Source organism: Bos indicus, chromosome 11 (genome assembly GCF_029378745.1).
Source record: "Bos indicus isolate NIAB-ARS_2022 breed Sahiwal x Tharparkar chromosome 11, NIAB-ARS_B.indTharparkar_mat_pri_1.0, whole genome shotgun sequence".
NCBI lineage: Eukaryota > Metazoa > Chordata > Mammalia > Artiodactyla > Bovidae > Bos > Bos indicus.
In genome coordinates, this window is record NC_091770.1 from 103,123,907 (window position 1) to 103,138,503 (window position 14,597).

A 14,597-nucleotide genomic window follows, 5' to 3' on the forward strand; every position below is an offset into this window, starting at 1 on the left:
TGAGTAACAGTTATATTCCTAAGAAATGTTCCTTTTACTCTAAAATTCAGATTGTGAAATATTACAAATATAAAGACCAGACTCCCAGGCACCCTCTGCCGAGTGAGCAAATGTTAACATTGTCCCTTCTCTGATCCGAATCTTATTTCTCTCAGTACAGCACCCAGCGCTGACCCGCCTGTCCCCAAGGCAGCACCCTCTAAGCCCTGGGACCCGGCGCGTGCGGCGTCTGCACCACGGGAGGCCTGCCCCGTGAATCACGGACACAGCGCCCGGCTGACTGCGGACGGCACTCAGGACAAGAAGCCACGCCTAGCAAGTGGCAGCCTGTTATTTCCCCCAGGCCCGGAATTATGTCTCCAAACAGTTCTATGCTGATGTGAGCAGATTTTGTCATTCAACAGCTGTATTTATTGTTGTTCAGCCACTAAGTCGTGTTCAACTCTTTTCAACCCCACGGACTGTAGCCCGCCAGGCTCCTCTGTTCTCCACCATCTCCTGGAGTTTGCTCAAACTCACATCCATTAAGTCAGTGATGCTATCTCACTGTCTCATCCTCTACCACCCCCTTTCTCCTTTTGCCTTCAATCTTTCCTAGCATCAGGGTCTTTTCCCACAATGGTATTCCCATCTCTTTAAGAGGTTTCCACAATTTCCCAATGGCTATATATTAATTCTGGGCTTCCCTGGTGGCTCAGCTGGTGAAGAATCCACCTGCAATGCAGGAGACCTGGGTTCAATCCCTGGGTTGGGAAGATTCCCTGGAGAAGGGAAAGGCTGCCCACTCCAGTATTCTGGCCTGGAGAACTCCATGGACTGTGTATAGTTTGTGGGGTTGCAAAGAGTCAGACCCAATAGCGCGGCTTTCACTTTCGCTTAGGATTCCACAGTGTTCACTACTGTGCATGCTCTCTTCACCGGGAACCCTTCCCGAAGGGGTCACGAGCCACGCTGCCCACACCTGGCCCTGGCCTGTCCACACCCCAGCCTGCCTGTGGCATCTCGCCCTCCCTGTGCTGGGCCATGTGCCCGCCTGGACCGCCGCTTCTGCGAAGAGCACGCTCTTACTCCCCCTCGGGTTCTTCAGACCCCACTGACGTGTGGGGACTCTTCGTGTGTGCCGGCCACAGCACAGCGGAGCGGCGGTCCACCGTCAGCTCACATTTACTTCAAGCGTGTTTTGAGGCCATATTTTATCGCTCAGTTTTATGATGCTCCTTTGTCGGCACAGGGAATTTTACATGGTTAAATGCGGTAATCTTTCCTATTGCTTGTGCTATCCCATTAACAATGTGGTAACACTATTTTCCTTTTTTTTCCCCAAGTTTTTAAAATTTTGCTTTTCCACTCTTCTGACTTTGGTCCAAGGCATGGTATTTGGCACGTGTGGGCTGGGGTCCCACTGCATCCCCCTCACAGGTGGCGCCCGCCTCACAGTCTGGGCCACGCCAGGTTCCCACTGAGCATCGGCGTCTGAGCCCCTCTGCCCAGCTCCCTGTGCTTTAGCTGAGGCAAAGGGAAACACACAGGGTCTGGGACAATCAAAGCGACAGAATGATGAATGGGTCAGTGTGCCGAACAAAGCAAGACTCCACGAGGCCATCCCGACGCAAGGAGACCGGCTCCCGGCACCGCAACACCGACCTGCCAACCAACAAGCAGGGCCAGAAATTCCCATCTGACGACCACCCTGGGGTTAAAAGTGTGACCAGGAGACCAATGTCCATGCAGCCTGGTCACCGGTCAGTTGTAAAGCAAAGAGCAGCGGTGTCAGAGAGGAGAAAGGCCGGAACCCAGGGACCGTGGCGCGTCCCGGACATAGCGCCCTGGGCAGCACGGCTGGGACACCGGGCCCTGACTCCCACTGGGAGGGAAAGCCCGGACCTCTCCTCTCACCCCTCCTGCTCCTGGTGCCGGGGCTGTTGGTTCAGGAGGCTCCCAGAGCTCTCGCTTGGCCTCCTCTGCACCCCCTGCTCCGCCCCCACATGGGGGAGCACGTCCCCCAGGACAGAACCTGCAGCGCAGCCTGGGTCCCCCTTGTGCTCAGATGATTTCCGACCAGCAGAAACAGAAGGTCACTCTTGATTCTCCTTCCTCTGCTTTTTCTGGTTTGTTACTCTATTACTGTCAAAGGCTCTGAGGTCAGCCTGGCATCCTGATTTTTAAACTCCTTGCTCTACAGGACATGTGCTGAGGCGACAGTTCAGTCACTCAGTCGTGTCTGACTCTTGGCGAGCCCATGGACTTTATGCAGCATGACAGGCCTCCCTGTCCATCACCAAACCCTGGAGTTTACTCAGACTCAAGTCCATCGAGTCAGTGACGCCATCCAACCATCTCATCCTCTGTCATCCCCTTCTCGTCCTGCCCTTAATCTTTCCCAGCATCAGGGTCTTTTCCAATGAGTCGCCTCTTCGCATCAGGTGGCCAAAGCACTGGAGCTGAGACAAGTCTCCCTTTAAGCCATCTGAGCTGTGGCCTGTGCATTCAGGCATGTACGTTGCTCATTTATTCCGCAAACATCTACCAAACGCCAGGCTGTCCCGGACGGCATGGGGTGTATCAGTGAGCTGAACGGATAAAGACACCAGCCCTTGGTGAGCCCCAACCAGGAAACCCCACTGTGACTCCAAGTTAGATCATGAAATGCTTTAGAGTAAGTTGTTTGGTTTCCACACATTCAAGATTTTAACAGTTTGGAGAAAGACACTGCACGTTTCTGTTACTGATTTCTCGTTTTACCGTGTTGTGACAAACTCTGTTGAGGTTTCTTTTATGGCCTTTATCAAGCCCGTTCTTGTAAACGCCTCCATGCACTCTCATTTAAGGGGGCAGGTCCCCTGTGAGCTGGAGCCCTGGGCCCGGCCTGCGCCCCTGTGCCCGAGTCCCCTCCAGCCTTCCTGTCCCCATCTGTGTCATCAGGCGGTCCTACAAGTTAGGTCACAAGTGCGCCTCCGGTCATCTCACCCTGTGTTGCTTTTAAAACCCCCTTCTTAAGTTCTGCTACAGACGCAGCGCCTCAACTCTCTCCTCCTGCGGGCTTGTGCTTCATCCGCACCACAGACTCTCTGCTCCTAGTACCTCTGTCTCCAGACCCCGGTGGAGAGGTGAGACACAGGCTGGACAAAACCAAAGTCAGAACCACTGAACCAGTGAGCCACAAGGTAGCCGCAAGAGGTGCCGAGGGTCAGGGAGACCCCAGCACACACAAGCACACCACTCCAGTCTCTCCCCCAAAGTCTTCATGGCGAACGCTGCACGCTCCGTCAGATGTCCGTCTGCACAAGTCTGTCTGCTGCGCCCGCCAGCCCACTGCCTTCCCGTGGGGACGGGACGGGGGCAGGTGGCCCACTCCTGCACTGTGGCACTCTAAGTGAGACCCACATGTCTCCCGAGTCCTGACTCGGTCTCACATAAACTCACTGCACACCTGTCTCCCCACCCAGGATGTAGCCCAGTGGCCCACCTCCCCCTGAAAGACCCCCCTCAGCCCCAGGCCTGGGCGTCCGACAGGGCTCCTGGCTTTGTCCTGCCAGCAGGGGGTGCCCTCCAGTCCTCCCAGGGCGCTGGTCACGGCTCCCATGGCAGCTGGCCCAGGCCACACAAGCACAGAGGCCTACCAGGCCCAGGGCAACCAGGTGCCAATCCAGGGGTTTTCACTAAAGATGGGGATCCCTCCTGGAATCTGAGACCCCCCCCCTCTCTTTCACACTCAGCTGTGTGTTTTACAAACTACCAAGCCCAGCATGTCTGTGGATCGGGGAGGGACCACAGTCAGCCCTGTGCCAGCCACGAGCCTGGCAGACACTCCCTGTGCAGCCAGCAGTCAGGACATCTGTGGAACTCATGCCCCCGTCCCGCCCCACGTCAGAGACGAGGATGCAAAGCAAACCCACATCAGCAGCCCTGTTCCTGTCGGCGCTGCGCGGGGCATCACTCACACCTCCCCCACAACCTGGCGCGGGCACCACAGCGACACGCGACCTGGTGATGCCGCCGCCACCAGGCCTACGGGCACCCCTCATGGTGTGTCCATAGGCTGGCTTCCGCACTCGTCTTCCCAAACCGCATTCGGGACGCTTTACCTCGACTGCAGTGGGGCTGACCGGCTCTTGGCCGTCCCGAGACGTTAAGTCCGGTCACTGATAGGGAACGCGCTACCATGTATGTCCCAGCCGCCGCCCCCCCGCCCCCCACCACCAGGCAGAATGCAGGCCAGGCCCAGGCACGCCGTCGCCATATCTACGCGTCCACGCGCTGCCCCAGGGGATGCCGAGGCCTTGGAGTTGCTCCCGCCCGCTTCGTCACTAACACCAGCAGATGCCCTGGGGGGCGTGGCCACACTCACCGTCCAGCTTCAGCTGCCCCGGGCAGTAGTAGTGCACCACGGCCAGGAGCGCCGCCCCGTGGCTGCCGTCCCGCATCAGGTCCTCCAGCAGCGGGAAGTGCGGCGGCTGCCGCGCGCACAGCTGCTCCCGGCGGTAGCGCACCTGCGGGTGAGGGGGGGCCTGGTCACTGCGAGCGGTGCTGGCGCTCAGCCAGCGTCCACGGCAGCTGGCCGGACCACGGTCAGAACAACGGCAGCCACGCGGGAAAGCCTCCGGTCGGGGTAACGCCCTCTGCCTGGAACATGCGTCCAGACCCAGGGAACCGGGCTTCCTGGCCACAGCGGGCGACTGCAGTGAGCTGCTCAGGACGCCAGGGCCGTCTCCCTCTGAGGGCCAGGCACCCCGAGGAAGGAGGCAGGACACATGCCTACGTTGCCAGGGGCTGCACACGGTCCACGGATGAGAAACAAGTTACATGAGCGCCCTATGCCAGGAAGACCCACATGACTGGCCCTTCTTAGAGCCAGCAGCAGCTCGGCATCATGAAAAACAGAAGGCAGCGTCCACAGGAGCCCTGGAAACTCCCGAACCAGCGCAAAGGCCACCGACCGTCCACCGGCCCCTCGGGCAGGCGCACGCAGCCGGGAATCTGACGGCACATGAAGCGCTATAAGAACATAAGCGCTTTCCCAAGGTTTCTGTGCCGCTGTCTTTACCGACAGGAAACAAGTGCTCAGAGCGGAGCCTCCCCGCCTGCACGTGCCGCCCTGTAACTGGGCCTCGCTCGGAGCGTGGACACGCAGGCCGCCCGCCGGGTGACCACGTCCTGCCGGTAAGCCTGGCATTTCTGCAGCCACGCTCTCCCCAGGGTAGAAGAGCACAGTGCCAGCTCAAGGGACAAAGCCCGTGCTGCTCACGGCGGGTTTCTGGGAGCCGCGTGGGAGAGTCAATCAACCCAAGGAAAAGCCTCCGGCAGCGACGTGTGCACGGAATACGCCCCACCTGGGCCCGTGCAATGCACACCACTCCCACCAGTCTCCACGGGGACTTTTAACTTGTTTCTCGGTCTGGTGCAGGCTCCCGCCCGGGGCCAGGCCCAGGGGTTCCCGCGTGCAGCCCAAGGCATGCGCCCGACCAGCCTCCACACGCACACGCACACACACAGCACACGGCAGAGCACAGCATGCAGGAAAGCGGATGGTTTCTCACTGAGGACAGATGGTGTGCGTCTGCGTTGGGGAAAGCGCTGACCCCTGGGTCCGGGAGCAGCGACCGCCCCTCGAGGGGGCCCCACTCCCAGCCCCGGGCCCGCCCACACTCAGCCCGCTGCCGACAAGTAGGCTGCGCGCTCAGGCAGCCGAGGGGACCGACGACCCTGAAGGAGACCCCGAGGCTCGAGGCCCTCGTCCCGCCTGACGCCCTCCTTCCGGGGGACCTGCATGCCTGACGGTCCTCACTACGCCTTGGACCTGCTTTCACAGTTTGACTCTGGCCTTTGCTTTTCAACAAGTTAAGAAATATATAAACACTCAAAAAAAAAAAGGCCTTCCCCCTCTTTGTGATTATTACATTTCAAAGAAGGGAAATTATCCATCAGCCACAAAGCAGACTCTTTCACTGTTCATGCAGATCCCACTGACAGTTTATATCCACCATATCTCCTTTATAATCGAATCCTAAGGACCATTTGATCCAAACAATTAAACTAAAGGGACAGGCAAAAGTAAGGGAGCTTCGAAAAGGTCCGTCCTCCGGAACTTCATTTTAAGGCACCACTTGCAGCGCCAAGTATCTGTCGTGGGAAACGGTGCAACAAACTGGGTCCATTTCCAGAACCTTCGCCGGTGGACCTCGCCACCAGGAAGAGCAAGCCGAGGGCCGCTCGGCAGAGCATGCCACGGGCCACTCCTGCTAAAATCTATAAGGAAGGGAATGGATCCTGTCAATGACCCTGAAGTTCATCACATAAAGCAGGAAACTACCTCTTCAAAGGAGAAACACGAAGCTGTCTGTTAAGTTTACCTAAGAAAGTGGGCAAACCACGCTCTCGGTGGCAGCTACAGAAGGCCTCCCTGGAGCTGAGAGGGCCGCACCACGGTCCACTCTGCCCAGAGCGGGCCAGCCCTGCCCCGCGGGAAGTGCAACAAACCACCAGGGAGGACACTCAGACAGAGACACAGGCGGGAGCGGTTTGAAATGGAAGCAAGTGATGGCGGCGAACAGCCGTCTGATGGCGGCCGGGTGCGCGCGGGGTCCACTTACGGGCACTAACTTCCAGTACCACTTGGAGGGAGACTGCTCAGGAGGCGAGGGAAGGAAGGCAGGAGAGGAGTCAGCAGGCAGGTCCGTTGAGGACGGACGAGACACACGCAACACGCCACGTTCACACGGGAGGTGCTCCGCCTCCGAGAGGCAAGACGTGCCCAGTGCACGCGGCCCGGGACGCTCTGCACTGGCAGGGACCCAGGGACCCCATGGGCACCACCGCGACGCCGGCAGCTGGAGGCGTGCGGGCTGGGCCCTCAGAGGACAGGCGCAAGCCCGCTCAGAAAGGGCCTCGGCAAGCTGTCTGCGCCCGTCTGAGGAGGGGGGTTCACGGCAGCGTGGCCGGGGTGAGAGACCCACGGACAGCATCCCAGGGCCCAGGATGGAGTAAAAGGAGGCTCCCTCGACCTGCAGCCCTGGGACCACAGCCTCGGCCGCCACGGTGTGCACAGGCGGAGGAACGTGGATTCAGTCACACACACACTCGGCACCCCCATCCCCAAAAAGGGAGAAACAGGAGGAAGCGTGTCGTTTCACTGGATATGGGACCTTCGCCCTCCTAAAGCCCACACTGGACATGTGGCCCACGAGGGCCCCGAGGGGACTACTGGCTGCCAGGAACATCCCCTCCTGTGCTGACTCCCCTCGGGTGACCCTTATGCCCTCCCTCCACTCCCCCACCCTCCCAAGTTCAAGTTCAATACTAGGCCACGCCTGCCTGGAAGAAAGGGCAGCGTGCTGCCAGGCCCCCGCCACCAGGGCAGGGCCCCAGGGCACCCACTCCCCGCCTGGCAAGTGAAACCGAAGAACACGCAGGGAGCCCACACGGACGCGATTCTCTGCGACCAGGAGCCACGGCGACGGAGCGTCCCCCAGAAGTGAAATTTACCCTTTACCTTTTGATGAGCTGGGCTTTCCAATAACTGCTGTTTTAACTTAACTTCTTTCTCTGTTATCTCTCGCATTTTAAGATTTACCTAAAGCGGAAGAAATCAAATGCGTTAGGGAGGCAACTGAGGCTGCCTTTCAGCACTGGGTGTGCGTCCCTCCCTCACAGCCCAGACCCCACCCTGCCCATGTGAGCTCCTGACTCCCAGGTGCAGGCAGTGTCTAGACCAGTACACACCTGTGGAACACGCAGACCCCGGGACCTACGACTCTGACCCCGTGATCCATGGCACGGAGGAGGGGGAAAGGCCCGGCAGCCCTGGTGCCTGTGCGCTGCTCCCCGCCTCATCGCCTCACCCCGGTGCTCGGGCAGCACCACGTCACCAAACACCGCCAATGCCGCGGCCTGGCTGAGACCCGCCCCAGACACCCGACAGGAGCTCGCACACTCCCTGACACCAAAGTCACACCAGCAACCATCGTCAGACGCCCGGAAGCACTTACTACAACTGCTCGGAAATAAAAATACCTTTTTCTGGAACTATTAACCCAAAGATAAGATCAAAACTGCAAATTACAAAATAATACCATGGAGGAAAAAACAAGACTAATGGGCATGTGGTCAAAGCTACGATCAGATGAAATGCCACAGAACTGAGTGTCTTATCGTTAAAAAAGAACACAGATAAGTGAACTCATGCAAATCAAATCAAGGACGGGAAAAAAACCTTTTTTTAATATTTATTTATTTGCCTGCATCAGGGGTCTTAGTTGAGTCATGTGGGACCTTCCGTTACGGCACACAGATTCTCTAGTTGTGGCATGCGGACTTCCGGAGTCACTGCGCACGGACTTCCGGAGTCACGGTGCACAGGCTCAGCAGTTGCATCTCGCAGGCTTAGCTGCTCCTGCGGCAGGTGGGGTCTTAGTTCCCCAACTAGGGATCAAACCCATACCCTCTGCATTACAAGGCGGATTCTTAACTACTGGACCACTGGGACAGCTGGAAAAAATGGATTTTAAAACAAAAAGATAAAAGTAAATATGGAAATATTCTAAAATAAACTAGAGCGTACATGCACATGGATAAGTGATAAAGGAAGTGCAGTAAAAACAGCGGCTGTGAAATCTGGGGGCGCCACACAAGCCACAGACATCCTCTAGTTCTTGCAACTCCTCTGCACGTCTGAAGTTTTTCACAATTAAACACTGGAAATTAAAAATTTGGGGAAATTTGATTATGCCATAAATTACCTTCCTAACATGGAAATGATTTTCTGATTGAATTGATGCAGTGTTAACAAATGTAGTTTCTGATGCTGTATCATGAGGTGTGACGCCACTGGGAAGATCCATACACGTCAGAGAACAGCTTTCCCAGTGACAAGGTGCAGCCTCAGAAAACCACGGTAACGGGGCCAGGAAAAGTGTACGAAAGATTCCAATATGACAAGAGTACAGAAAGTTCACTGCGCTACTCGGGGAACTCACAACCTAGAGGGATGGGACGGGCTGGGAGGTGGGAGGGAGGAGACATATGTATACCTGTGGCTGAGTCACACGGATGGCACAGCAGAGACCAAAACAATAGTGTAAAGCAATTGTCTTTCAATTAAACATAAGTAGAAAAGAAAAGAGCAAGACCTCTCAAACGTCATGTACCACAATGGTTTTCAAAAAAACAAGGTTCACTGGGCTAGTACCTAGATTATATAAAAAAAACCTTGCGACAATACCAAGACAGTCAGGTTTTAAAATGAGTAAAAGATCCGTATAGACATTTCTCCAAAACAGACCTACAAACGGCCAATAAACACATGAAAAGAGGTCCCCATCACCACCATCAGGGAAAGTGAAAGTCGCTCCTGGAGTGGGTAGCCGTTCCCTTCTGCAGGGATCTTCCCAACCCAGGATTGAACCTGAGTCTCCTGCACTGAAGGCAGATTCTTTACCAACTGAACTATAAGGACGCCCTTCATCAGAGAAATGAATTTCAACTACAGTGAGACACCACCTCACACCCTCCAGAACGGCTGGAAACAAAGAAGCAGGAAGTGCGTATTAGCAAGGACATGGGAAGCTAGAAACCTCAGGTGCTCAGGGAAAGGCAAATGGTGCGCCTGCTGTGGCCAGCCTGCCAGTTCTTCACAGGGCCCTGTGCAACCCGGCAATTCCACCCCGAGATACAAGCCAAAGAAAGACGAAGACACAGCCACACACACATTCATACAAGAACGTTTACAGCAGAACTTACAACAGCCAGAAAGTGGAAAACGCAAATGTCCGTCGGCTGAAGAATGGCTAAACAAAACTTGGGACAGCTGAACAGCGCGGCATTACACGACTACAGAAAGAAGCAGGTACTGTAAGTGCCACAGCAAGCGTGCGCCGTGCAAACGCCGTGGCAAATGGAGAGTCAGACACGAGGGGCCTCACGCTGTAGGCTTCATTTAAATGAAATGTTTGCAACAGGCAAATCCACACAGACACCAAGCAGAGGAGGGGCTGGCGGGGGCTGGGGACGGGGCGGCAGGCACGACTGCCGACACGACCGGCGTGACGCAGTGTCTGGAGTCGGTGGTGGCGGCCGCACAGCCTGGTGGGACCTTAAAACCCCACGGAAAGATGCACCTTAAAACGGAGAATTCTACAGCATGGGAATTATATCTCAACTTTAAAGAAAAACGTTCATTAGTAATGGTTTCGAATTCCACATTTCGGTTAACCTTCGAGAAACTAGTCAGGTTTTGGGGTAGAATCAAAAAGTGATGTGTATGATTATCTGGAAAGATTGTGAAAACACTCTCTCCTCTTCAACTATGCATCCATGGAAAATCAGATTTTCTTCACGTACATCAATAAAACCAACATGTTGCAGCAAATGAAATGCAAACCCAGACATCTCCAGCATCGGGTTAAATGCAGTTCATCTAAAACTCCAATTGCCTAGAAGAGATCTGTAAGAAACCCATTTTAAACAGAAAGACAAGGAGAGATTAAACATAACAGGAGGGGGGATCCCTGGAGGTCCAGTGGTGAAGAATCCGCTTGCCAACACAGAGGACACGGGCTCAGCCCTGGGTCCGGGAAGGTTCCACGTGCCGAGGGGCAAGTAGGCCCGCGAGCTGCAACCACCGAAGCCCAGGGGCCCAAAGCCTGTGGTCTCCAACAAGAGCAGCCCCGCTCGCCTCAAGGAGGGAAGCCCAGGTGCAGCAGTGAAGACTCAGCGCAACCGAGAACAAGTAAATTTTAAAAATAATAAGAGGAAGGGGAGAGATGTGCTGGTCGTGAGAAGGCTGGAGGCAAGGGCCGCCACCTGTGATAAAGGGACACTTTGCGAACACAAGAGAACAGAACGATCCTAACAGCACACGACGTAGCAACACGCAAAAACACACAGAGCGAGGACAACACGCCCAGCAGGCAGAGCAGACGCAGTCAGGCCTGGAGACGCCAGCGCCCTCTGGCAGCTGCCTGACGGGGCGTGAGGCCCCCGGAGATGCGCCCCACCCACAGCACCCTGAACCCACACGTGCGGCACGCCGGGCTGACAGGAGAGCACGGGCGACACCGGCAAGACCACACGTGGACCCAGAACAGGCCTCAGTGAGCCCAGAAGGACGGCAGTCACAGAGCGCGCGCTGACCACGCCGGAACGAGAAGCCAACGCCCCGAAAAGTACCCAGAGCCACCCCACCACACACGGGGACTGAGCCACAATCTTCCAGACAGCCCACGGATGAAACGGATCCACAAGTGAAGTGAAGTATCTTAAAGGGAAGGAAGACCACAGCACGTAACACATGCGCACAGTGCAGCTGAAGGATGACTCAGAGAGCAGCTATTAACGTTAAACGTTCACACCAAAGTGAACAGGTGTGGAAACTAATCTCCTACTTTACCCAGAAAGGAGAGAAAGTTAAACTCAAAATAAGTGGAAAAACAATAAAAGCAAGAAGAGACGTTACAGAGAAAATAACTGGAGAAATTAATAAAAACCAAAAGCAGGTTTTTAGAACGTTAATAAAGTTGACAAACTAGACCAACAAAGGGAAGAAAAAAGGACAGAAATTACTAAGAGCGGGCAACGAGGGGACGTCACTACAGACCACACATACACCAGAGGACAACGAGGAAATAAGGACGTGACGATAGAGTCAAAATTTAAATAAAATTAACAAATTCCCTGGAAGTCACAAGTTGCCAAAACTGACATGAAATTAAACAGAAATCCTAAATACCTTACATGTACACTGAAAAGTTAAATTCATAATTAAAATCTTCCCACAGAAAACTCCAAGCCCAGATGGCTTCAGCAGAGAATCCATTAAAGACTTCAGGACAAAATAATACTAATTGTACAAAAACTGTTTCACAAAATAAAGGAGGGAATACGTCCCAACTCATTTTTTTGACACTGGCCATCATCCTGATGCTGAAACAATAAAAACACAAGAAGATACACCGAAGAAAGTACTGGATCTCTAGATCTTTATATACATAAAATACTCTCGAAACTCATTAAGACAAACCACCTCATTAAACCTGGGCCAACTATCCGAACGGACACCTAACAAAATACACAAAAACACCTTTAGTTGTTAGGGAAATGCCAACTAACACCGCGAGATATCTCTACACAGCCACTCATGGCTGAACGGAAAGACTGACGCCACCACGGACATGCAGAGCGTAGACGCTGGGCCCCTCGTCCTGCACCCGGCCAGGCCCCGCTTTGCCTCCAGATTCCCGCAGGGCGCTTCCCACCTGCACCCCCACAAAGCTGGAGGGTGCATAAGACAGGCTGCCGCCGCCGTGAGACAATCTCACAGGCACTGGCCGGGCGCCACATCCCGACCACGCCCGGAAGTCCACAGTGAGCCCGAGAGCCCCCACCTTACCGGCGTCCCTCGCCCCCGGGGCCCCGCCCTGCACGGGGCGGAGGAGGGGGAACCAAGAGCAGGGTGACTGTCTCAGCAGACATCCTGGCAGAACGTCATCCCCGAGACACGCAGGCCCCGCCAGGCTCTGCCCTGCTCCTCGGCTGACCCTGGATAAAGCCCTACACGACAGAGGACGCGTGTGCGAGCTGTACAGTGAGGAATGCACAAGCTCCGGGCACGGAGCACCACCCCATGAGGGCCGGCTTCTGCCCCTCTGCTCTGTGAGCGCAGTGTCCCGCACGCAGTACCTGTCTGCAGGGAGGGGCTTAATAACCACAGGCTCCAGTGGAATCCCCTCACCACACAGCCCGGAAAACGAACACTCTTCACATGGATCGTACAGACGGTCACACTGTGAGCGTCTAAATGTCAAAGGAGAAAACAGCATTCAAGAAGATACGCTTTCCTCTTCATCAAAACACCTTCTAAAACTGAGATCTCCATGAACGCACACTGGGTGCCTGAGATAAAAACAGCAAGAATTTACGAAGCGGGACCACCAACACAACACGGCACTCCGCAGCCCCTCGCCCTTCCGTCTGCACATGCAGGAGGGGCCGGTCCGTCTGAACCACAGCGGACAGTCTCCTGGGCCTCCGGCTGGGTCGCGTCTCAGCAGGACACACAGGAAAGTGATGCTCTCGGGGAGAAAGGACCCACACCCACGGGGCACCCCTGGAGCTTCAGGCCGCTCGCCCACCTCCGGCAGGGCCCCCGTGCTCACCTTGTTGACCCAGAAGACCATGGCATCCTCAAGGTCATATGGGAGCTCTTTGGAGGCGCTGAAGGTGGAGAAGCGCTTGACGCTGGCCACCACCTTCTCGATGCTGATCATCTCCACGGTGTAGGCCATCATGAGGGCGTCCACCATCGCCATGTGGGCGCTCTGTGGGCAGAAGCAGCAGTCGGTCACCCTCCCCTGCCCCACAGCCCAGGGTCAGGCAGAGACCCTCCCTACACCCACACAGGAGCCCTCCTCGGGGTCAGGTCAGCTTGGCCCCCCGTCCTCCTCTCCGAGGACCCCGTGAGAGCTCAGCCGTGGGAGAAGACATGAGACAGGCCCGAGGCCACGTGACCACCACTGGTCCCAGGCAGTCCGGGGTCTGCATGCTGAACTCACACCTTGAAGCCCTTTTTTCCCGGAACCCGTAACATCCTCCCAACCTGAAACACACCCAGCCAGGCCAAAAACCAGAGGATGCAAAACACCCAAGAACAGGCTAAGCTAAAGCCACGTGGGAGACACCAGGAGGTGGCTTCGACCTGGAGCAGCCTGGCCCAGAAACGCCAGGCTGGTGAGCGGCTGCAGAGAAGGATGGGGAGGGGGACACTCGGGGGGAGAGGCGCGTCTATTTTGGCACGAAAATTCTTAGAAGTTAGACGTGAAACAATCTCAGAGCGGGCTCCACAACTCCATGTCGCCACCTCTGAATGCAACTCGGTTTACCACAGCCAGGGTGGGGCAGCACTGCCCTGGGGACACACTGGGGGAAGCCGCCCCCACCCTGTTCCAGCCCAGCCACATCCCACCAAGAGAAGGCGGTCTCAGGCCCAAACTTTCGGGGCAACTCCGCTGTGCTGCAGGGACACAGCGGCCGCCCCCCAGCTGCCCCCCACCGCCCAGGCCACTCACCATCTTGATGGGCGCGTGGCTGAGGTCGGGCTCCGTCACAGGGGTGTCGTCGCTCTCCATCACGTAAATCCCTTTCCGGGACAGGGCCTGGATGACAGACTGGTGTCCCTGCAGGGAGGCCACCTGGTCCCCTTTGAGGATGAGGCTGCACACGCGGCAGTACAGCTCGCTGGACAGCAGGAGCTTGATGACCGGAGGCTTGATGTGCTCCTGCTCGTACTGGTCGATGTAGAAGGGGTCCCTGAGGTCCTCGGGGATGTCATCTGCAGCGACAGGAGACCCCCGCGTGTGGGTGTTACCCCCAAATGCAGCCGCACCGGCCGCCCACAGTCGCTTCCCGCCTCCTGGAGCTGCTGGTGGGATGGTAGCCAGAGGATGTCGAGTTGGGGACGTGGGTGTGGGGACGGCTGTCTGCAAGGCAAGGTCTGCAGAGACCTTGCCCTTGATTCACCAGGAGTGTCGGGAGCCAGGGCAGACGTGGGTCTGCCACACCACAGCGATCCAGGCTCAGGACTCTGGAGCGGCCATGGGAAAGGCCAC

The 14,597-nt window shown here is 56.2% G+C and overlaps 1 protein-coding gene across 4 annotated transcripts in view; it reads right to left on the reverse strand.

Moving 5' to 3' along the window:
• The window catches only part of CAMSAP1 (calmodulin regulated spectrin associated protein 1), a 43,372-nt gene that overhangs the window by 14,188 nt on the left and 14,587 nt on the right, over positions 1 to 14,597 (reverse strand). For 2 of the 4 annotated variants that reach the window (XM_070799540.1, XM_070799539.1), the window contains exons 3-7: positions 14,058 to 14,320; positions 13,149 to 13,310; positions 7,490 to 7,570; positions 6,591 to 6,623; positions 4,349 to 4,490 (exon numbers count right to left, since the gene is read on the reverse strand). In XM_070799540.1, coding sequence (XP_070655641.1) covers positions 4,349 to 4,490; positions 6,591 to 6,623; positions 7,490 to 7,570; positions 13,149 to 13,310; positions 14,058 to 14,320 — 681 coding nt within the window. The remainder of the gene's footprint in view (positions 1 to 4,348; positions 4,491 to 6,590; positions 6,624 to 7,489; positions 7,571 to 13,148; positions 13,311 to 14,057; positions 14,321 to 14,597) is intronic. The other 2 variants (XM_070799542.1, XM_070799541.1) reach the window with 1 other exon arrangement.